Below are 24,340 nucleotides of genomic sequence, written 5' to 3' on the forward strand. Positions count from 1 at the left end.
AGATCGTTGATTCAGTGGGCTTGGATCATTACTTGTGGAAACCTCGGACTCGAATCGTTAGCGATTTGTTGGAAGGATCTTGCATTATAGGGATCTTTAGAGACGATCTAATCGAGTTAGTAAACTACGACAGAACAACGTGAAATAAAACAGCAGACAACGCACGTTTCATGGCCTTTTATATTAAACATATAATATAAATAATACAATAAAACAAGAGTACATGCATAGACATGTGATCCCGATACAGTCCGTATGAGAGATCGTTCCACACACGTGACTGTTACATAATTTAGCTTAGAATATAAATAATACGTACGTCCACGCATGCACATTTATAATACACAATAAACAAACATAGTTTTCGGTATCTCGGCCGAACTTCGACACCGTTCCGTTCCATCTACAAAGACATTTACCAACGCAATATAATCCACCATACTAAAAGGTCATTCCCCGAAGAAAATTAAGACTGAACAAGGGCATTTGTCAAAAGTGATCCAATGAAAATCGACTTCCCCAAAAACCGGTTCTTACAATCAGCTCAAACCACATTAGAACCTCCGTAGCTTTCAGCACCAAACAAAGAACCCACTTGTATAAAACAATGACATTAGCGTTCCCATACTTCCCGAAGAAATCGTTCACTTGTACGAGTTTCATCCAGTCCTCGAGCACCCAAGTGATCTTCAACGATGTATCGAGCTCGGCGCAGTGGCGTTGACACTGGACGAGGTCGATTTCTGTTGCTTCGACTGAAAGTACTCAGCCAAGGAGTTCATGGTCTTCCTGGCAACCGATTCCTCTCCACACCAGTCAGCGCTAACCGACTTCCGGCCGACTCCTGAAGGCCTGGTAGCTACCTCGTCCCACTCTTCCAGCAGGTGCAGCAGTAAATCCTTGGTGCTGGTCGGCTCGTCTAAATTCAAACTCTTATGAACGTTTTGGAGCTCGGAAATCCTGGGCACGTCCCTGCTGGTCTCCCCAAAGACGTGCTTCACTCTGGGACGCCGCCACGGTGGCGTTAAATCGATCTCACCATCGCTGAGTATCCTGGTCCTAGCGAAGTTGGTCGCACTCTCCAAATCCAAACTCTTCGCTCCCTCTTCCTGGTCGATCCTCTCTTCCTTCGAATTCCTCCCTTCTCCGTTCTTCTTCCTGAACGATGCGAACATGTTCGCGGAGTTTGTCTCGGTTAACCTGTCGAAATTGCGGCTGCTGTGGAACGTGGTCCCATTCAGCTTCCTGTGTCTCATTATGCTGGACAGTTTCTGGGTGATCTCATTGCACTCGGAACTGGCCTGAACCAGACCATTGTTCCTCGAGTGGACGCCGTTGCGGTTACTCCTGGCCTTCTCCTCTTGCTTCTCGGCAGGCTTCTTGCCGTCCAGTTGGTCCTCGTTGCTCTTCAGGCAGGTGCCCATCGCTATGGATCTCAAATGTTCTGACAGTTTGATGATCTCTTCCGCGAGGACGATCTGACTGGCCGGGTCGCTGCGAGACTTATCCGTGGAGACTCCTTCCGAAGCTCTCCTCTCGAAGCTGAAGGTGGGCACCGTCAGATAGCCCTGCGTGTCCTGCGATACCTCCGCTGTTTCCGAAGGTGTGCTGCAGATGCTAGCGCAGGGTGACGGACTCTGACCTTGCAACGACACCAGTTCCTCGAGATCGTGATTCACGGAGGTGCCTAACTGAGGCAGCTCGATCATATAGGGGCTGTCGGGGTGCTCCCGCCAGCGCTCGACGAACAGCCTCAAGTTGTCCTTGGTCACGTCCAGCTCCTCCAGACTGTTGTTGGCCAGCACTCTCGCGATCTGCGGCATCTGCTTCACCGGTTCGGGATTCAGCACCGTTCTCTCCGCCTGTTGATTGCTCGGCTTTCTCGCCAGCCAACGATGCTCCTTGCACTGCTTCGCCGACATTCGTTTTCTGAAATATTCAGCTGCCTCGTGAGCTACCGCCATTTTCTCCCCCGCTTTTCTTTCTTGCTTTCTCTCTCTCCCCCTCTCTTTCTTTTTTCTAGCTTTCGTGATTTTCACACCCTGGACGCACACGTAGCGGCCCCAAGGCGTATTGTGAATGCGGATGGTGAGGTGGAAGCGTGCAGGAGGCGACAAAATGGCGGAACCGATTTACCGGGAAGCTAGGCGATTCATGGAGCATTCCGCTTAATTTTCTTCGTGTTCGGTGTCTTTTCTTTTTTGAAACTTGAGGCGGCTGGTCACCGAACGCCGGCAGACTGCTCGTGAACGCACGCCGATGAACGATTCCTCACACTCGGAATTTTATGTTGCGCAAGTCTATTAGTCGTCGCACTTAGCACTTCAAGCTTTGAACGTTACTCATCGCACGAATTGATTCGCTAAATCGTGTCTGGTTCCAAGCAGAGCGAATTTAAAGTGTCGAGAATGAAGAAAGCATGCTTGGGGGTTAATCGGGAACAAAGGGAGAGAGAGAGAAAGTCGAAGAATCGGCGCGATAGAGTCTCAAACGTGGATTCGACAGCCCAGATAACAAGATCGTTTCCTTATTTTGATCATGCATAAGGATACGTGAAACTTCGACGAGTATACGATTTTATAAAAGTTTGGACAGATTAATATCGACTATTAATAATATCTAATATCTATATAATATCTATTGCTTCAATCATCGACACGGTAACTTATTCTTCGTAGAACTGTATTATATCCTTTATGGAACAACTGCGCGCGGCTAATCTTTGTCAAAACTCATAACGTGAATAACATTGAAATTCTCAAGTTGCCGAGAAAAATATAAAAAAAATAAAATAGTATTGGATTTATTGGTCTGAACGTTTCAACTTTTATAAGAAAATGAAACCGTTTTCTCGGCGGAATGCTTACTGAACCCGTTTCCATTGTTCCGCATAACTTGAACAATTCATGGGCCGAATTATTTAGACAAAGAGATGGAATAATCTAATCCGTCCGTAGCCTAAACACGACTGAGAATTATTGGAGCTGTCCGTCGAATTTTCTTGGCACGGTGTGCGAGCCGTGATTCCGTTATCTGAGCCGTTCCCATCGTTAATCTCGTGCAAAAAGTCCGCCGTTGGTTCGTCCGTTCGACATCGATCAATCGGTGTCAACATCGATGATGCACCGAGGCGGGATATTTTTACGCATAATCACCGCGTCGCGCAATGTCGCGTGCGACCCAAAATAACAAGCGATACGTACTCTTTGTCTTTGACCAGGAGGCACCGGATGAAGTCCTTCGCGTCCTCGGATATGTTAGCGAACGCGTCGTGGTCGAAGTCGTATTTAGCGATAGTTACGTTCGCCATCGTCTCGATGTCCGTGTCACCCATAAACGGTGACAGCCCGGACAATCTGGAAATCAGCCCGTTGACCTGTTCTTTATTCTCCTTTTAATAATATTTTCAGTCCTGTCATCGGACCCGTAAGTTTTTCCGATTCTCATACGTGACTTCTAAACCCTTTGCATTCTGATATCTCCGATACTAAATTATTATCCATTACTTATTAACTCTTAATAAATGTCACAGCATTGTCTAACGATTTTGATAAGCTCCGAGTTGCTGGTAAGTGCTTATATCAGAAAAACTGGTGAACATACGACAATGATCAATGTTTTAATATCTTATGCTACAACGACGAGTCCATATAAGATTTGTAGAAAAATAAATGAGTAACTTGTACTGTCAAAAATATGAATTTAATTATTACAGTAGGACCATTTGTTACATAAAAATCCGCCGTCTAGGAATCACGTGTTTTAAAACAAATAGCGTGGAAACTGGAGGGAAAACTTACAGCACGTAACAGATGACGCCTATACTCCACATGTCGGTACCGTAACCAATCTGATCGAAATTTACGACTTCCGGTGCAACGAACTCGGGCGTGCCAAATAGAACCTGCAGCTTCTTCTTCGGATCATACTCCCTCGCGAGGCCGAAGTCTATGATTTTAATCCTATTCCCTTCTTTGGTCAAGCACAGTATATTCTCCGGCTGTGAACAGAAAAGTTCTCTTCAGGAGAGAATTCTTCGAAAATGGAACTAGAAAGAAAGCGTCCAAATCGTCGTGAACAGTTGCACGTTCGATACGAATTTCGATCGAGAGCTATAAGATTGAGATTTCATTGAACGTCCAACTTAATTAACGCACGTGGATCGGGACTAACTATGCATCATCGTATATGCCGTTATCAAGCTCTTGGACGAGGCGCGAACAAGCAACGTTGCCAAAAACGATAGGTTAATCCTATCGACTCTTGGCAACTTTCGCCTTGATCTTCCTGTTTACAATTTCTTGATCGTTTAATGTGATGTTACGACCATTTATTTCATTGGCACGTCTAATCTTTGGCTTTGCAACTGTAACAAAGCGGAAATAGTCCCGTATGTGTAGAGAACTCGTTCGCTGTCGATCGCAAGCTTGAAAAGTTCATGATTTCACAACTTTATTGCTGGACACAGTTCGTCAATTTTCCTAGATTTTTCTGTTGCTAACAAATTACAGAAGTTTTTAAAATTTTCCACGTTTATAGGCAAATGGTGATTCCGATGGTGAAATCAAACAATGGTATGGGTACTGATAACACCCTTTCTCAGTAAAAAATGTCTGTTCAAATCCTTCTATTCAATTTTGCATATAAAACCGTAGAATTCGCACCCACAGTTTAATCGTTACAATCAACTTTTTCCATAAACGATTATGTTTTATTGTGTAAGAAATTCTATGCTAAATTCTATTTAACATTCTATTTAATATTTTGCATTGCGAATATGTTTAAATATTTCTCAAAGCCTCCATGCTGCGTAGAAACATTTGAGTAACGAATACAGACAGCGAATTAAAAGATGACCATCGATCTACAATAAAATTGAAAATTTTACCTTCAGATCGAGATGCAGGATGTTCTGATGATGGATGAACTCGATGCCCTCGCATATCTGCCGCATGAAAACAGCACAACTGCGCTCGGTCAGTACGAAATCCTCGTCGATCACCCTCTCGAAGAGCTCACCGCCTGCGATCCTTGAAACACGAAAATACATGGTGATCCAGCGGATCTAGGCGACAGAGCAACGCCAATCGTTAAGAGCTTACAGTTCCAAAATAACATATATCTGTTTCCCGGTGTCGATGGCGTCGTACAGCTGAATGAGTCTAGGGTGTTGCAACCGCCTCATAATCTCGACTTCCCGCTCGACTGACCGCCTGTCCTCTTTTTTCACGGTGTTCACCACCTTCACGGCGAGCATGAGCCCGCCTGCCTTCTCCTTGCATCGGTAAACGGTGCCGAATTTACCTCTGGAAATAGTAATCAAATCCGTCTCAACGAAACTGTCTCAAGCCGATTCGATTCGCGGCTACTTATCGACAGCGGAGCGATTTACTGCGCTAGCTGGTTAAGTAGCCGTGGTAGAAACAACCCTAACATGACCCCACTGCCTTCGTAGATGGTCTCAAAGCGGAAGCGAACAGATTGGTCGCTCGATAAACAGTCTCGTTTCTTGAAACAAGCTGAAGCCCCAAAGAGTGTGCTTATCGAACGACTACTCTGTATTGTTTAATTTTTGATTCTGAGCAATTGATGGTGTAACTTTATTGCTCATGACACACACTTCCCGTATTCGTTCTCGCAGATAATTGACTTTCGAATCAGACAACATTCTGCAAGCCATAAAATAGATACTTTTCTATAAAAGACTCTATTTATCCAAGCATAAAAGGGATAATTTAAAAGCGCAGAAAGTGGGTCAACTTTAGGACGTTTAAATTGTTAGAAGTTTTAACATTCGTTTAAGACAGCATTCTTCTGTATCCCCGCAAGAAAAAGTGCTATAGATATTAATTTTGTCGCTCGAGTTATATCTATTTATACGATACTGTTAACTAAAGCATTTAGGTAACTGTCTGAATAAGATATAAAAAAATGTATAGACGTGCATTGAAATTTATTTAGACATAAATTTAAAAAGGGAAACGCTGAAAACAAGAATTAATAGAATCGACAACGTTTGCAGCGGGGGAGCTAGCTTTTCGGCGCGGTATTCGATGCGCGCAATACGACGACCGTTGTATTGCAACAATACAAGCTCTATCTAAGATTAACACGATAAAATCTGCGAGCACAGCTGCAGAAACTCCGACTCGGTTCCTATGTGCCAAGGAACGCGCGTAGCGTGGAAAATACCGAAAGCGAAATCTTTTCAGTGCGCGAATTTCGCTCTAAATGTCGCGGCGAGACAACAGAATTTCGCAGCGATCATGGAGCGTCTTTGACTAGCGTTCGCTTCTTCCCCGTGTACGTATCGCACCGAATGATAAATTTCGCTTGTTTTGCGTTGCGACGGCAGTCTCCAACCTTGACGAAAGGAATTTTCATGGACAAGAAAAAATGGCCGCGAACTGCGACAAAAGCTGGAGGAAGTGCCAAGCCGCCTCGCGTTGGCTCGCTAGAATGCAGTGGTGAAACCTGTATCGCAGCTGTCACTCTGCCAAGTCAGTGAGTCAGTGAGTTAGTAGAGCATACCATAGGCAACAGGGTCGCCGGAACGAATTATCGAAACGGAGCATCTGCACGCGTAACTAATTCGATCGATCGGTTCATTTATGCACGCGTCCTACGAGACATGTAACAACAATTTTTCGTGCCAATAGCGAAGTTCGTAGAACATTCTCAACGCTAAACCCATCGCCATGGAACAACCGATTTGTTCAGTTATAATTACACTTGACCTTCAGGCAAAATTAAAATTTCCTTGGGCGGCAATGAAGAAATAAAATCAGATAGAAATATGTTTCTTCCATGTTGTCGCCATAGTTATCTTATTCATGCATTTTCCAAGCTTATAAGTAAGTTGCAGTTAAAAAATAACAAAGCTGTGGAATAAATACATTTAATATTCTGTTGTTCAAGTGATTTATTGTACATTTTACAATTATCCGATTTGCTTATTCATTTTTGTCCAAGAACGTAAAAATCCGGGAAATTTGTTAATTACTATTTGTAATTACTAGATAGACAATTCTATGCATTTATGATAAACTGGACTAGCGAACAACGAAGACATTAGGCTGATTTAAGAATGTTCTTAGGTTCTCCTTAATGTAGTGGAATTATTGACAATCCGCCAGCGGTGCCGAGTCATTTCAGACAACAAAATTTGCTATCTTTTCTTTCACAATATCTGAGCTACACTAATTTAGCTTGAGTCAAATGCGACTCTGCACCACTTTCCGATCGTCACCTGTTGAAAGAGGAGTATTTACTTAACTTCTTTTTCTCTTACAATTGATTAGAGAACATGAATTTGGTATAAAGATCCGCGGTCTATTAATTACTGAAATTATAAAGACGATTTCCTAGGAAACGATCGAATGCGTTTCTCTATCTAAAAATGCGCATAAATAAAAATCGTGCTGAACTTAATTGAAGCCCATCTTCCCACTATTGAATGCAACACGTATCAGTCACGTTTAGCGCTCGTTCCGCATTTATCCTACGCGTGATTAACGCGGAATTCGCAGCCGGTGGAAAACGGCCAAAGAAAAGGATTGGCGGAGGAACCGCGGCGGTTTAATTGGAATACATGATTTAACGATTTAATGGAAACGCGGAACCTGTTGACATATCGGGGAACGACGAGTGATTCAGAGGCCGTCGTGGGCGTTTGAAAATGGAACTGTTCGGATCCGTTGAGCGTGGATTCGCGATGATTCACGACTGGAGGCATTTCCGTCGATCCTTCGAAGATGAATGAACCGTTGGCTCCGCGAATTCTTAACCCGAGTGGAATTTTCATTCTGAAGTAGCCGGGTGCGTGGTCCGTGCTGAGTTTACTATTGGCATCATATCGCGGTATTATCCTGCTTACAATAAAGGTTTGCCAACCGGTAAAATCTAAAATTTATAAAACTTTGCACACAATTAAGTAAGCAATGCCGAATTTAACGCCGCTTTTATACGACTCAAAGGAGTGAAGTCGGTCGTTAAAAAACTGTCAATATTTTCTTATTCGTAACGTATCTCAAGAACAACAGATGATATTTTTAAAAATGTTGTACCGTTTCGGAATAACTTACTGTATTTGTGTCTATAGTTTCATCAGTTTTGGATCTTACGAGTTGGTAAACCTTTCTTGTTAGCTGGACGACCTTCCGCAATTATGCAAACGAGCATCCTTCGCCGCGTTTCCTCGCTTTCACCCTAATAATTCTCCGACGGTCTGGTGCATCATTCATGATTCACAACAAATCTTACGCATTAGTCTAACAAGTTATTCGAATAATAATGCATTATTTCATCTGGCTACGCACCAGTTGAAACAACTGTGTACTAGTCCTTTCGTACATGCAATAATTTTAGAGTAGTTTACTTGAAATAATTTCCTAATTTATTCCACCCTCGATCAAATACTTTCTTAAATAAAATTTAAAATACCCTGTCATGCGATCGTTTATACCATGATTTAGAAAATATCGTGAGATTTAATCCCGGAACGGCACCATCGAATTTGATTCTTGCCTATAGACGCATGAAATACTAAGATGTCATTCCTAGACTGAACCATGCGACAATCATTCCTGTCGATCAAGGGCACCCATTGAGAATCGATCGGTTCACTAATAGTTTGTCATTGGCATTCGGATCTTACCTTTGGCATCAGTCCATCCGCCAATACCTTTGTTCGCGCGCCTGACGCACGAACGCTATTGTGCATCGACATTCCCTACCAATTAAAAATAAAAATCCTACGCATCGCAACAATCCGCGATTGTATCTCGCGAACGACTTCCTTACGTTATTTCATGACACCTCCGTTTACAAGCTGTTTACAAAAGTATCCAAACGGACACCGAGTTCGTCGCACAGAAGCACATAAGAAAAGACCACTGAGATCTTTCATTTTGCTGTTAACTTAATTTATTTACATATAAAGGCTAAATACCCCATTTGTACAATACAGAACTAAAAGCTAATATTGATATAATACTTTTAATACTATGAAAATTTCATAAATATTAAAAAGTATTTAAATATAATACTATAGAAAGCCTATAAATACTAAAAAGTATTCAAATATATTACTTTTAATACTTTTAATAAGTTTCGTAATATCGGCTGCAAATGTGTCTATATTGTCACAGTTGTCATTAACAATTTGAAATGTCGTTTTCGAAAAAAATCAGTTCCGAATCCATCTCCATTCACGTCCGTAGATTGGAGAATCACGAGTAAATTATTTGTGGTACGTAGAAACATTTAAAACAAATGTTTTATAGGTTCGCCAGGAGCAGCAGCCTCGTGCGAGATCATTCAAGTCCGGGGCTCATTCACAATGGCTGCCACGCATAGTAACTGAAAGACTACGATGTAAACAAGCCGAGAATACTACGTTGGCCGGAAGGTATAAACACGTCAAGGTTCCAAAACTTTCCCTTCCCCTTTGTCGACCCAATAGATCTACGATCAGCATTCTCGACTCTGAAAACACGATCGCCTCTCTCCGAGATATTAATCGAACTAGTTTAATCGAACCTGGCGCCATTATTCGTTCAATCTTGTCATTCTTTGACAGATCGCATTCCAAATGTTAATTATCGCTGACACACTCTTACCTAGTTTCATTCTTTTTTTTTCTTTTTACTTCCGTACTCGATGTTCAATTTCTTATCATCCCATGTACCATTTATATTACGCCACCTTTATCTGAAGTTAATTTACAAATTTCGTCACTGTTATTTTCAGAGTGCGTGCATCGGAAACGTGATCGTCTTCGTTGTTATGATTATTACGTCTGGTTCCCTAAGGTGTGTTTCAGAATATCGGAGCAGCTCGTATAATCATTGCATAACGCTAGCAAGCATATCGTGTCAAATTCAGAAACAGCATGACCAGCCCTACGGCTCGCCACGATATGTATTTCCAATGATCGAGCTCGTTCGTGCACAAACAATTATCGCCAAGCCTTGCGCCGCACATACCGTGCGGCGGTCTCGCGGTACCATCTCGTGAACGTTACTAAATTAACGATAAACGATCGATGACATATTTTACGAAGAAATGAATCACTCACCTTCCGATCTCGGATTGGATGTTATAGTGATCCTTGAAATCGATGCCCCGCCGAATAGTCACATCTCGATACGGGAAGCTCGGCTCGATCTCTGAAAAACGAAATCGATTTATTTTATCAACTGCGTTTGATCGTGAACAATCAGCAGGAAATAATCATCCGATATCAGGTAGCATTCAGCACCATGCGCTAAAGTTTTCATTAAAATCGTGGAATAAACATTACTTACGCTAGCAGATGTGTTTTAAACAATTAGACAGCGAGAAATCTTCTTCAGGATTTCTCTTATGAACGCGTAAGTCCTGTGAGTAACTGATTAAACAATATGCAGGATGATTTAGAATTAATGAGAGAGAAATTTCACTAAGCGACATGTAATATAATAATCAATAACGGTGATTGATGAATAAATCATATATATGAGACAAATCTTTATCCTCCTTTAGAAAAATCGAACATAGACTGTAGCTTTTTAAAGAGAGTCTGTCCACGATCCCGACTCGATTCAAATCTCCCCCAACGTAAAAATACGTCAGCGGCCGTGAAAGCCTCCCAAATATGTAAATCGGTCGGTCCATTAAACGAACCCGGTCGAAAGCGTAGCACTTGACAAGGAAGCCTAGTCCACAGGAATGGCAGCTGATCGCGCTGAAACTCGACTCGTTTCCCTTTACAGACGGTAATTTCCGGTGACGTGCGACATCGACGCGAAGCCGTCGTGATATCTGACGGTATGTATTTTGCGCGGCATTGCTACGTCGCGCCGGTGTGCGAGGCGCGCGTAATCAAACACCTTGTTAATCGTCTATTTTTCAATGATCCTGGTTTCGACGAGGGAACCACGCCAACTGAACATTTCTGACGTTAAAGAAGCTAAACATGGACAGAGACGAAATGTCTCGACCGCGTATATTTAGCGATTTTTGTCTTTTCTAGTTTCCACACGGGACAGCTTGTAGAAGCCGTGGAGAAGTTATTGTTGTCAGTTGTTTTCCAACTGCGTACAGTTACGAATGTCCCAAAAATATTCAGAAGCTAGAAGAGAACAAATCTTCTGCGGCTTCTTAAAAAACATCAAACAACCGAAATTCGAACAATGGAATTCCGCGAACGTGTTTAGAAAAGATTGGAGAATTTGTAGACGTTGCGCGAGACCGAAATTGATTAGGAAATTCTTTAACAATAATTAGCGCAGTTGTACACGGTGCATCAAACTCGAATCAGAACTGAGCAATGCGACAAGATTATTTAAACCTTGCGCGTTGTTCAGCGCCGAAATCCGTCCAGCTTCCTACGTCACGATACTGAAAAAGGTACGATTTCTGGATTGTGAATGATAATGATGACGAGTTCGTGGATTTCCATGGCAATCAATTGATAGTAATATCACGTTAAAACGCTGTCGAAAAGGCGGAAGTTTCTCGCGTTTCATGGTGCGTCGATGAGCGCATGATTTCGCAGCGACCACGACCTCATTTCACCCTTTTGTACGAGACAGCTGGCGGAACGGCGATCTCCAGCCGAAACAACGAACACGAGTCTTCGAACACGTTCGGTTGAACGTTCCCTTCATCGACCCGAATTCCAGTGAATCACCTTGCAGCGAATTTATTTAAAGAAAAACCACGATCGAGCCACCGCACTCTGCCGCGCCGAGAATGAAATCATCATCGGGACCCTTGGAAACTTTGGCTCCGGTGAAACCGGTGTTTTCGCTTTATAATCAAGGTTCGTCAAACGGCTCGTAACGTAGGATACACGTAACGTAGTACAACAGAGAAAACATCGATCCATTTTACGTTAATCCGTTGGATGCGCAACAGACAGAATCAAGAAAAAAGTAGTTTGATCGCAGGTTTCCTATCTGGCACGACCTATATCACAATATGTATTAACACAGTGGAGATAAAACCATAAAAAATGATAGCAGACCCCTTCTCTTAGTCCATTTTGTATCAGTCAGTCATGTGCACAGAAGAGATATTTGTTTCGTGAAAATATTTGGGTCAAACAAGAAGGTACTTCATAGAAATTCAACTTTATAAATTATCCGAGTAATTCATGATCTCGAATGCGCTAAAGAGCGCAGCAGACAAAGATCTAAAGAGGAGCAAGCTTCCCTTGGCCTCTTTCACATGTATCAACTAAATGTGTGCACAACAAACGGCTCCGCAGAAAACAGTTACAAACAGCTCCACGATACATCGTATCGTACGTCAAAGAGAATCTATTTTCAATGCATTTTGCATACGCCACCCAAGGGTGCAACAGAAAAAAAGACACTTTACAAACACTAATTTCGAGCTCCAAAAGAAGAACGCGGCTGTTTTCCAGCATCGATTCGTGATCTACGGTACCACAACGCGCAGCACACTGAGATCTAAGAAAAGGACGACAATGGTAGCAGCTCCATCCTCTTGACCCCTTTCGCGCACACCAGCTCAAAATATTAACAGACAACTCCACGAAACACTGCTGCAAAACCCTGACTGTATCCTTCCTACATCAGTTTATGATCCTCGATATCACATCGCACAGGAAACCAAGATCTAAGCCTTAGATTCTAAGGGATCTTCTCTTGATCCATTTCATCGGCCAAATATACCGATAAATAACTTCCAGAAACACGGTAGCCTAGGATCCTCGAATCACCCATTCCCTTCGACGATCTCCAATGTAATGATATCACAAGTTGGACATCGATCATGATGTGCAGATAGTGTCTGTCCCTTACCACCAACCGGGTCAGTCTCGTCGACGCGTATCATTCTTCTGGCACCCTGGACAGCTGGCGATCAGGTTGTTGGATTCACTAAGGTGTCGGAAAGAGTGGTTGCACGCGGATCGCGATCACGATCACGATCGCGCTCGGTCTCGGTCTCGGTCTCGGTGCTTCCGCGTCGATCACCGACCGATCCGATAGATCCTAAAGACAATTATTGACTATCGCGTATGCGGTCTCTCTGGCGGCAAGACCCGGTGGCCGACGTTCGGGTGCCTCTTCTTCTCGGCTCGGACGGATTTAGATTTTCGGCGGACGCCGCAGATTCTGCTGGCGGGTCACGTGGCCAGTGGCGTTCCTCAAGAACCCGCCTTGCTCCTCGCCTCGTCGTCGGCTCGAGTACCGACCGACCAACCTTCGATCTGCTTCGTGTTCCTAGCGCCTGTCTGCGCTCTCTCTCTCTCTCTCTCTCCCTTTCTCCCTCTCTCGCTCTCTTTGGGTTCTCCAAGCGGCCTCAATATCGACTGTAGATCGACAATAGACTCCCTTTGACCTCGCCGCCGTAGCGCCGGCCGCCTGGAGGACGCCGGGTGTCGCCACGAAGCAACCTCGCCCAGTTGAGAACCACGTGGACTACTGAGGCGTCTACGACTATTCAGGTTTTAGGGTGAACCAGTTTTAACACTCACTACGGCCCTCGCGAATGATGGCTACTCTAGGACACCTTCGTCTAGGTCCTAGACTCTGCCAGAACCGTTCACTCTTGGAGAATGGTGCTTGAAGTCAACGCAACCCAGTCTTTAAAGATCGTCATCTTTTCAGATCTGTGACCCAGTATTGTTTCGTATAGCGATGAAATGGTTGGGTATTGTTGACGCTAGTAAATGAAGTTACATGGACGATAGAAAGTGATCGATTAATCTTTGGATAGAGCACTTCTTTTGGAACAGTTACCTATTTGAAAGCAAAATTTCTGACGGAAAATATGCCGGTTTACTTATAATAGATGGTTATATATTATATTATTTATATTGATACCACAATTAGTACTCTTCCAGCTACTAAGAACAAAATTTTTTATAGTACGAACAACGAAAATTTAGAAGGAACCATAAAATGCAAAGAATTGAAAGAACCATTTTTTTTTAAACCACCAATGATCAAAGATCCAATGAGACAGAGGATAATATTTGGAAAATTAGAATGAGAGATCCTTGTAAACGTTTTTAAAAAGTGCTTTTAAATTATCTGAAACCGGAAGTTTTTATTTTTCTTACCCGTAGACGTCAGGAATTCGCAACTTCTGCAGACTTGCTTGAATTTTACACTCGGTTCTGGTATTTTTGCATGACTGCAGCAAAACCTGAGCAAAACATTCTTTCACAGCGTAAGAATAAAACAAAATATAATATGTCTACCTTAACATGTTCTATAAAAGAAGTAATTACAGACAAGAACATGAGAGAACATATATTTATATATTAATGGATTAGAAATTTATATTCTCTTTTATTGAAACAATAATAGCAGCGTTTATTTTCAATTTGAAATTTCCACCTTCGTCATTCGCAGAGTTGCTTTTGGCTCTGGTTGGACAATTTATTTGAACAGTGAATTCCTTCTGTATTCTGCATAAATATTTCCGGTTCAAAACCAATTCGGCAAAAAGTATTGCATGTCATAATTGAAAAAAAAAACGAAGAAAGATATATTGAATGTTAAATGTTAATAACTTCATTTATTTGAAAATATTTTTTTCATAATTTCAAGGTATGTACAGTAATAAGTCCTACTCTTGCACATTTTTCGTACTCCCTAAGCTGGCTCGCATATCCGCACCATTTGACTTCGCATCCAGCTAACGAGATACGATGAAGAGAAATAAAACAATACCCATTGTTGCATGATTTTGCACATGGATAGGGAATCTCGTTTGCTTACTTTGCTGTTCATATGGTCTCTCTCTTTGCCGAACATTCATTAGGCTGAGGCGCCATCTGAGGCACACGTCGTGAAATTCTATTTGTAAAGGAGCTTCAACTTTCAAATAAATGAAATCTGTTGCGCCCAGTGTATTTGCAGAAGTTATACGATGTACTTTGAAATAAATATGTCCCCTGAAAATGTTTCGATAAATTCACAGGATCCGGATAAGGTAATTATTGTCTTGGCGTGAATCCAACAATTAAAAATTGTCAATGCTGAACCTGAAGTCAAGCTTATGGAGGAATATAATAAAATATTATCAAGAAATGGGGAGAAAAAACAATATACAGGGTGTACCACAATTATACATACTCCGGGAAATGAGGGGTTCCTGAGGACCATTTCAAGTAACCTTTATCTTTGCTGATATGCAATCTGCGGCTTTGTTAACGAGTTATTAATGAAAAACAGTATCGTATTAGAGACAAACGCGCGAGAATTCAACCTGCTGCTACGCGCGCGAGCCAGCGGGCTCAAATCTACGTTACTGAACCTACAGATAGTGTCAAAAAATGTAAATATGTGCTAATAATACAATCGACAAAAAGAATTCTTGTAAATATTAAATGCACAAGAAGCAATTAATTTATTAATGATTCAGCGATTTCTCGAAACATACGTGCTCGAAAAATTATTCCACGTCTCTGATTCTATCATTTTTATTAATAAATTAAATGGTAAAATAGCCAAGGGGCTGCTTGTCCACATTTCTAACAAACGGAATTGTTATAAATATTGCAAAGCCGGAAATAATAAATTTATTAGTGAAAGATATTCGATTAAATAATACGCAATATGAAAAACAGTGTTGACAGTTCCTCTAGGTTAACAACCGATGAGCACCATGTTATTGTTCAATTAGTCAGCGCGTGCTAGCAGTAGCAGTAGCAGTAGCAGTAGCAATAGCAGTAGCAGTAGTAGTAGCAGTATTTAGGCCGACTTTGCCGTCGCAACGATCAGCCGTGATCAGTTCGAATTATCATAAAATATCGCGTAGACAAATTAGTTATTTGTTAAAACGTTAATAAGTAGGCGAAACATGCGTTTGTAGGAAAGGGAGCCATAACAAATTCTGGTTTCGTTCTGACTCCCTTTCAGGCCTCCACTCCAGCAACTTCCACGTGATGAGACTCGGGCAATCGATGTAATTTTCGATTTCCAATCAGCTGTAAATTCGTTTGCAACTATGTAATTCGAAATCGACAATTACATGGAGCTAATGGCTGTAAAGTGGTGATTGGTTTTTTAAGTATTAAAAAACTTGTTTTTTTAATTATTAAATAGACTATAAATTGGCAAAATATTTAAATTTCAAGACTATTATTGCACATTGGGGGGCAACATGCACATCCTGATTTTTCATATTAATAAAAATTTCAGAAAATTCGCTCCTTGTCCATTATTTCAAACACTACTCAAATTATTACGGAAACTTCTTCCTACAAAAATTTGGCCACATATGGGCTACAAATGTTTAGAGTGAGGCTGGTTCTAGTGTCCTTAGGATCATTGCTTAAAGACTGTGTGGGACACCTGCAGCCTGTGTGGCCAAACGTCTGTAGGAAGGAGTTTCCGTAATTTTCACCGTCACAGTTTTTTCATTATTTGAGAAATGTGACAAATATTAATAATATGAAATTCACACATTTAATTGTAAATCCACGCCATGCTCGGAGGATTGTGCATGGACCTCTTACAATGTATGATAATGAACGACACAGCTGATCTGTATACGACAATTTCGCGATCGATGCAAAACAGTTGAAATTCGCTTCTAAGAAAACGAAGCATTGTTGGCCATCGTGCATTATGTCGCAGTTTCTTTTGCGAGACAATAGATCACGCGTATTAAACTAGCAATAATTATTATCATTCATAATTATGATAGATAGTGTAGTGAAAGATAGTGTAGCTTTCACGAAGCATCTTTGTGTTCGTCGCTATCGTATACGAATTAAGCTGTGACGTTGATTTAAACTAAATGGATGAGTTTCTTATTATTATATACTTATTATAATAATATTTCTGGGATTTTTCAAATTAATAAAAAATTCAGAAAATTCACTAATTGTTCATTATTTCAAACGCGACTCAGAGTCGCCCCTTCCTTCCGCCCACCCCGGAGCGATTCACGGTTCAGCTCGCTGGCTGAACTTTACTGCAGTACGTTGAAAATTTGCGCGCCCGCCTCTCATTGGCTACTGTTTTTCGTTAATAACTCGTAAACAAAGCTGCGGATTGCATTTTTGATAAAGAAAAAGTTACTCCAAATGACCTCAGGAATCTTTAATTTCCCGGAGTTACAATAATTTTGATACATCCTATGTATTTATGTACATAGAAAAAAAACAGGACAAGACGCTACAGGAAAACATAACCTTAAAATTGTCATCTTTACATCTGAAATATGTATGACGTTTCTCTGTTTAGCAATTAGATAAAAGTAGTGAAAATGGCAGGAAGTATGAGGCAATTAGAAGAACGGCAGCTTCCAGCTGAAGTAACAAGAATGCAATGGTCGCCAAAAATGGATCTTCTTGCAATTGCAAATATGAAAGGTTAGATTTTCAAATAGCTTCTGTTATCGACAAAAGACGAATTCATTACACATGCTTGATATAAACTATTTTTACTAGTGTACGAACTATTTAGAATATGAAATGTTATTATTATTTATTCAAACACTCTTGAATTAAATATATTTCTGTTGATTTTACTTTTTAATGTGATTATTATAGGAGAAGTTACACTTCATAGACTGACCTGGCAAAGAGTATGGCTATTAAGTCCAAACGAAGAAACTGATACTATAGTAAATTTAGCATGGAGACCAGATGGAAAACTTTTGGCTGTCTCCTATGAGAACTCTAAAGTCATGTGTCTTGTAGACATAGAAAATAAAAATATTATAAATAAAACCAAACTCAATTTTCATAATGAGATCACATGCATAACGTGGTTGCCTCTAACAAATCTGATAAGTGATACTTCATCAGGAGGAAGCAAAGCAAGTATGTTACCAGCTGGAGAATATCTTCCACCCTTACCAAGTTTAAATAGAAGCTTTGGTCAAGAACCCGAGCGCAAAGAATCCTTATTCCAAACCTTAGATATACTTTTTGTAAGTTTATATGAAATGACATTTCTTTTTGAAAACATTGGAAAAATTACTATTATAGTTCATTATATTTTACAGCTTGGTCTAGATGATGGAAATGTTACAATGTATGTATTCGGAATGTTCTACTGTGGTACAATTTCAATAGGACATGGTCCGATATTGGAAATCAGTGGTGGATCTGATAAACCAATGTGGATTACATGGAAAGATAACAGTGGCATTAAAGTCAACAGATTAAAGTGTCCATTGTTGGAACAGAACATAGCATTCTTAAAGGTTCTTTGCATGATATTGATTACTTTTGTACCATAAAAAGTAACAAAACCTTTACACATTTTTTATTTCAATGTGAGGTAGCACAAGCTCAAGCTAATATAGAATACCTGATGGATTATCTTTCGCGAACTTTAATGGCCATCTCTGAAGCGTGGGAGACAATTCTCTTAGAAATGGATGAGAAGCTAGCACGATATGCTGAAACAAATCCACCTGGCGGAGTTGCTGCAGATTTTTTAGAACTTTTAATGATTGGCATACCAACACCAAATTTGGAAAATTTTTTATTACGAGATCTCACTGAAAAGGGCTTGAAAAAGTTGGGGCATAGCATTGAAATGTGTTACAGCAATATACAGGTACAGAACATAAAATTCGCTGATTAAAAATCAAAATAAACAATGAATTATGTTACAGAAATTAGTGTTAAAGAATTTAACAAGTGTTGGAATGGCATTGGTATATCAGTTGGCTGAAATGAAAGGTATGGTGAGACTAGGTGGACCCTATGAACTATTGGGTTTAACAGATGAGAATGTGATAACAAATGCTTTGCACGCTTCAGAAGCTTTTCTAGCAAAATCGTCAGAAATACAACAAGTAATAGATCACAGTATGAGGGACTATAAAGCATTCTTCAGGTAAATTGTATAAGTACTACTGGTAATGTATTAACATTAAATTATCATAATTTTAGGTGGTTGTACGTGGTAATTTTAAGACTAACAGACGAAAGGATACCATCTGAAGTAAGTCGGGTCAGTCAACAAGAATTGACATTCATAGCCGAATTTTTACGTGGTTTCGATAAGACTGAAGCAGGTGTTGGAGGCAGGAAAGGTGTGAATTTAGAAAAATTAGGCCAGTATCTACGACGCGAAAATTTGCAGACATGTTTAACTCCTGAGGGAAGCGAATGGGCAGCTATGCTTGACGAGAATCATTGCCTCCGCGACCATCCGCTTATCGTGAAACAAGATCTGAATTTTTCATTACTACAATCTCATGCGAAATTAATTACCGCTATACATAATGTTTTCGGAGAAGCTTACCAAGGTTTGGTCGAGCATTTTACTATCTCGAGCATTTCATTGGCTCCGTCTATAGCATTCACATCTTCCCAAATTGTAACAAACAATGATGGCTTATTGGTGGCAACTTGTGACATTGATCACAAAATATTACGATTGTTCAAAGTCGAGTCTTCATCTGTTTCGCTCAGCTTTAGATTGGCTACGATAGACGTGGATAATAGATCGGGTATGTTGATACATTCTGAACATATACATACAAATGTACTTATACAACTAAGTTCAATTCTTTTTTAGAACCGCATTCTAAAACCTATATAGACGGTAATGTGGTGGATCTACAGTTTTATACGCAGGAGTATCTCAGTCTGTTAATCCTTAACAAACACAGTCAAGCGTCGTTTCTTCTACAATTACCACTCAATCATTCTCGAATTTTCAATAATCAAGATAAACATCCAGTTACCCTATCCGATCTCATAAGTAATAATTGGCCACGACCGCTTCAAGGTATTTCTGTTAGGCGATTAGCAGTTAGCGGTGCTCGAAAGGTAGCTGCTGTTTTAAGCGAGAACAATAGAAAAATAAGATTACTAGAGACTGAAGTAGAACCGGAAGAAGAGGAAGATGAAGAAGACGAAGAAGATGGAGCTAACGACAGTATGGTAAATACTGCACACGAAGCAGCAGTACTTCTTAATGAACTGACGCAAAAGCAATAGTGGTATGTCTCCTACATTCAAATAAGATCAACTTTATTTTCTTATACTTGTTAAAATAATGATCTGATAAAATACAACATTTGCATAAACAATTTAATTATTTATGTGTATAATATACAATATATAGTAACTTTAATCTAGAAAATAGTATAATTAGATTTATGTCCTTAACAGATTCACGTCTTTCTCTTTGTGGTAGCACAATGAAAAGTTCGATGCATTCATTATAAACTACTATAAAAAGTTGATTTGTACAATGTACAATACTCCCTTGTTACCGCACCATGGCTCTTGGTATAAGGAGATACTGCATTACGAAATTGTTGTTCATTTCTGCATTTGTTTAAATACTCTTGGAAAGTCGATATCAAGAGCTGAGTTATCAATACCACCTTCTTCAGCTATTGGCGTTGGCACATTAGGACGACCGCTGGTATTTGGTGTATATTTTGCAGGGGAATTTTCTCTCGACTCTTCTAAATCTATAACAATAAAGACAACAGTTTTAATACCAAATAAATTCATTCATCGCCCACGTTAAGTATTCATTAAATATACCGAAAAATCTTCGATTTTGTTTTCTTTTCGCCGTGATGATGAAGAGTACGACTGCTATGACAACAACTATTACCATAACAGCAGCCATTCCACGTAACAAATTTGTCTACAAAAAGAAATTGTTTAAAATAATGACTGCACAATGCATATTAGCTTTTGTCAATTGTGAAATACTTCGGCATACCTCAAAGTCATTCTCCCACACATCTTCCCAATCTTTCTTAACAATTAACTCGACAACGTGAATATTTATGGAAGAATGATCGGCTATGCCTTTCGAAACGCATTTGTAGAAACCTGATTCAGCTGTTGATACACCCTACCAAGAAATGATTAATTAAGAATTATTTTTAAAGCAAAATATGTTTACTTGTTGCTACCTACCCTAATGTAAAGCTTTCCAGTTAGCACCTCGTAATTGTACTTATTTTCATCCATGAAATTTCCAGGCCCGATAATGCGTTTGTCATCCGTAAGTTGCCAAAACATAAAACGATGATGATCATCGCTGCTTAAACATGGAAGCTCAGCTAAGTGACCAGCTGGAACTTCCGTTACCGTAATCTCGCCACTAGCAACTCCATGTTTTAATAATAATAATGACACAACAATTAATGAGAAAAATATTAGGTTCATCTGAAAAATTAATTCAAGCAAGTTAATACAAAGATCAAACAAAGTTTTTATTTGCAATAGATGTTAATAAACATTGATTACGACTTTATTTCATAACATATGTTTTATAATCAGAGTTTTCTAATTACTTTTACTTCTTATTATTAATTACTTCTAAATTCAATATGTATAACTATATCACTATTCACACACTTTATGATATTAATATTTTAATTTTCACACAAATATTGAGTTAAAGGAACTTCATATCTTGTTGAAAATAAGTACTTTAGGATTACACGACTGAACTTGTTCTACTATCAACGTTACTGACAGTGTCTTATGCTGTTAGCTCATCCTGTTCTGTTATAAAACAATTATACTCTAATTCCAGTGATCACCTTTAAAATAAAAAATTCAGTATCATAGAACCTGTTGTAAATGTGACAGATGGTTGCCAGAACAATTACTCTACAGAGAATGCAGACAGCAGGCTCTTGTCAATGAACCATATTGCATAACTGAGAATATAACTCTGTACGACCTCTTACTGTTTTTATAGTACAATACCTAAATGCACTTGTTAGAAATTAATGTTAAGCATAGGAAGCACTGTTTGTGAATGACAGTCTTAGGAACTAGTGAGAAAAGTTTTGATAATGAAACTGCCGCACAGTACTTATTTATATCTTTGTCCTATTCATCCTTGTGCAATAATGTATTTATAGTAAGTCAGACTGGCATCTTGTGACTACCATACCATCTGAAAGTATGCTATATACTCGTTCGTTTGACTCAATTGAATACTGATATGTAAGGTAAAACCCAATATCAAGGCAATATTCTTATACATTCAAACCTTTTATCATTATATAATATATATGCTCAATATAAAAGACATAACAATGTATTATTCTTGTACTATCAACTATATTTCTATAAGTAAACAATTGAGCAATCTTCAATGGTTTTTTCATGACCAAAACGATTAATTTATTTATCAACGACATAGGTAATATAAATTAATAGTATCAAATATGTAGTATTATACATACAACTTACACAACTAATGGCAATATAAATTTAAGTTTATCCAGAATAAGAAATCTGCAATTGTTCATTGGTTGAATCAACCAGGATCAAGCCTCCTTCAAAAACGATGTAACTTTATTAGTTGTACGAACACATAAACTGCCAATGCTGTAAGCAGAATCCAGAACGGTGCCAAGACAACTTTTGCTGGTAGGAACCACTGAGATACTTCCAATTTCACACATATCAAAATCTCAACAATTAATTTTAAAAATACGGCAACAGTATACCATACCTAAAAGGAAACTATATTCAACTATCATAAAATGTAACCAACATCCAGTTTCATCAATATGATTTGTATTAAATGTATATTTCGCTTATAAATTTCAAAGGACGTTTCACTACTTTCTTCAAGAAATAAGAATTACATAAATAAGTAAAGAGAAAATTGCAAGTCCGACAAATAGTAAATATTTAACAGTAAGTACTTTTTGAAGAAACTGGATAAATGTGTCAACTAAATACTGTATATTTTTCTTACAAATTTAGTTCTTAACATGCAACTTACTTCGCGGTATACATCACGAACACGCCCATTCTTGCAATGAGAAATTATAAAGAAAACTCCGTTACCAAGAAGAACGAGGTCATAAAACCACATTGGGATAAAAACTATGAACCAATTCCATTGTATTCTCTGTTCAAGTTTCATAATAAGTATGGCCAGAAAGACTAGAAGATAGAACCATGTAAATAATACACGGTGCACAACTGCCATTGGAGTGTAAAATTAAATGCATTAAAAATCATGAGGCAGAACGTGATCGCAGAACTATATAATCATATTGCAAACTTGCCGATCTGTTTACATCAACACTTTGTATACCTAACCTCTATATAATTGCCTTGTCTAAGTAAAAGACATATAGTAATCTCTCTATTCAAGAACCATATCCGGAGGCAAAGAGGCTCTTGGATTGAGAGAATGTGACAAATTCCTGTACTTTGATTGGTTGACAATTCACAGCCGAACAGTGCTGCCCTTACGGTTAAAGAAAAGGAGAAAAAACAGCGAGCGAATTTGAAATTTTTTAAATTGTTGTAATTCATTCTTCGCCATGATACATTTTTGCACCTTTTTAAATTAGATGATTGTATTAAAAAAAAATTATGAATTTGAAATTTCAAAAATTGATTTTGAAAAAATGTTTTTTTTTTTGCGTTGCATATGTTTCATGAAACAATAGAACTTTTACTCAAGAATTTTTTTCATATGCTCTCGAGTAATGAAGACATTTATATATGTACTTCTATATAAAGAATATTAACTTGTCAAGAATCTAAGGGCACCCAAGAAACAATTACTGTACATACATTAACAACAAAAACTTATAATTCAAAAGTGTCGCTAGTGTCGAAGAGAATACTTCCCTCTTTAATGTCTTTTAATTCAAGACATATATCGTGATATTGAAGAAGCAAGACTAAATTTTGTTTATCTTGATTGGTTGATGAATCGCTGTTTAAACATTACTTCCGTCCAAGCTGAAGTAGAAAACATTATATAGAATGTGACAGTAGAATGCTCACTAAACGTGACACTAGAGAGTCTATATTATGTAAGTATAATCGTATGTATGTACATAATAATAAACGTTACATGAAGAATTATCAAATAAAATTTACGTTTCCATAAATATTATAATAAGCATGAATCGAAGTATTTATGCTAATTTTCCTTTCGTTATATTTTCTAATTTGTACGTACAGCTACAAATCTTTCTACGAAATGTTTAGAGTGTACAAAATTTAAGAGATAATGTATTTAATTATAATTTCACATATTTGCATAGAAATTATATATATATATCACCTATTCAAAAACTGTTAATGTTACTTTGTATATGCTTAATATTTCTGGGTTTTTCTGGGTTTATTTTTTACTAATATTATCACGAGAATTTATTTTGAATATAAAAGAAATGCATACGCTATATTGATGTAATCGTATTCTAAATATATTTAAAATTTTATTGTTGATTTTGAAAGTACAAACATTGAACTTGAGATAGGATGACCATAATTACAGATCTTTGAAATTTTAATATACGGACGTACAATAAACGTTACTGTAATTCGTTATCTAACTGGAATTAATCTTTTGTCCTTGGTGTGTCCTTGTCACGTAATTATTGT

The 24,340-nt window shown here is 38.9% G+C and overlaps 3 protein-coding genes across 7 annotated transcripts; 1 reads left to right on the top strand and 2 right to left on the bottom strand.

Moving 5' to 3' along the window:
* Positions 1-162: 162 nt before the first annotated feature.
* On the bottom strand, positions 163-13,068 carry LOC144478224 (uncharacterized). Of its 2 annotated transcripts, none has more exons than XM_078195970.1 (7): positions 12,813-13,068; positions 10,079-10,169; positions 5,103-5,306; positions 4,889-5,030; positions 3,801-4,000; positions 3,204-3,356; positions 163-1,929 (listed from the first exon to the last, which is right to left on the bottom strand). In XM_078195970.1, exons 1-7 carry the CDS (start codon positions 12,844-12,846, stop codon positions 690-692), a joined length of 2,064 nt encoding a protein of 687 aa, XP_078052096.1. In that variant the 5' UTR covers positions 12,847-13,068; the 3' UTR covers positions 163-689. The 2 variants fall into 2 exon arrangements, with proteins under 2 accessions (XP_078052096.1, XP_078052098.1); XM_078195972.1 differs by having other exon boundaries at positions 12,820-12,851.
* A 3,898-nt stretch (positions 13,069-16,966) lies between these two features.
* On the top strand, positions 16,967-20,410 carry Apc4 (anaphase-promoting complex subunit 4). Its single transcript, XM_078195777.1, has 8 exons — positions 16,967-17,344; positions 17,525-17,907; positions 17,983-18,183; positions 18,261-18,542; positions 18,601-18,824; positions 18,881-19,443; positions 19,512-19,938; positions 20,111-20,410. Exons 1-7 carry the CDS (start codon positions 17,239-17,241, stop codon positions 19,934-19,936), a joined length of 2,184 nt encoding a protein of 727 aa, XP_078051903.1. The 5' UTR covers positions 16,967-17,238; the 3' UTR covers positions 19,937-19,938; positions 20,111-20,410.
* Positions 19,953-22,310, bottom strand: LOC144478060 (uncharacterized). Of its 4 annotated transcripts, none has more exons than XM_078195780.1 (5): positions 22,172-22,310; positions 20,879-21,130; positions 20,679-20,813; positions 20,495-20,600; positions 19,953-20,418 (listed from the first exon to the last, which is right to left on the bottom strand). In XM_078195780.1, exons 2-5 carry the CDS (start codon positions 21,128-21,130, stop codon positions 20,264-20,266), a joined length of 648 nt encoding a protein of 215 aa, XP_078051906.1. In that variant the 5' UTR covers positions 22,172-22,310; the 3' UTR covers positions 19,953-20,263. The 4 variants fall into 4 exon arrangements, with proteins under 4 accessions (XP_078051906.1, XP_078051916.1, XP_078051913.1 ...); XM_078195790.1 differs by lacking the exon at positions 22,172-22,310 and adding an exon at positions 21,870-22,080; XM_078195787.1 differs by lacking the exon at positions 22,172-22,310 and adding an exon at positions 21,542-21,810.
* Between the last annotated feature and the right edge of the window lie 2,030 nt (positions 22,311-24,340).

Source organism: Augochlora pura, chromosome 2 (assembly GCF_028453695.1).
Source record: "Augochlora pura isolate Apur16 chromosome 2, APUR_v2.2.1, whole genome shotgun sequence".
Classification (NCBI taxonomy): domain Eukaryota; kingdom Metazoa; phylum Arthropoda; class Insecta; order Hymenoptera; family Halictidae; genus Augochlora; species Augochlora pura.

Bases quoted from the DNA above. Each gene is read 5' to 3' on its own strand.
- LOC144478224 (XM_078195970.1), bottom strand. From the start codon at position 12,846: ATGATACGCGTCGACGAGACTGACCCGGTTGGTG. The intron at 3,357-3,800 runs GTAAGTTTTCCC...GCTGATTTCCAG, and splicing joins GGCGTCATCTGTTACGTGCT to ATTGTCCGGGCTGTCACCGT. The intron at 1,930-3,203 runs GTACGTATCGCT...TGAATATTTCAG, and splicing joins CTCCTGGTCAAAGACAAAGA to AAAACGAATGTCGGCGAAGC.
- Apc4 (XM_078195777.1), top strand. From the start codon at position 17,239: ATGGCAGGAAGTATGAGGCAATTAGAAGAACGGCAGCTTCCAGCTGAA. The intron at 17,345-17,524 runs GTTAGATTTTCA...TGATTATTATAG, and splicing joins TGCAATTGCAAATATGAAAG to GAGAAGTTACACTTCATAGA. The intron at 17,908-17,982 runs GTAAGTTTATAT...TATATTTTACAG, and splicing joins AAACCTTAGATATACTTTTT to CTTGGTCTAGATGATGGAAA.
- LOC144478060 (XM_078195790.1), bottom strand. From the start codon at position 21,962: ATGTATAAGAATATTGCCTTGATATTGGGTTTTACCTTACATATCAGT. The intron at 20,814-20,878 runs GTAGGTAGCAAC...ATTTCTTGGTAG, and splicing joins CTGGAAAGCTTTACATTAGG to GGTGTATCAACAGCTGAATC. The intron at 20,419-20,494 runs GTATATTTAATG...TTATTGTTATAG, and splicing joins ACAAAATCGAAGATTTTTCG to ATTTAGAAGAGTCGAGAGAA.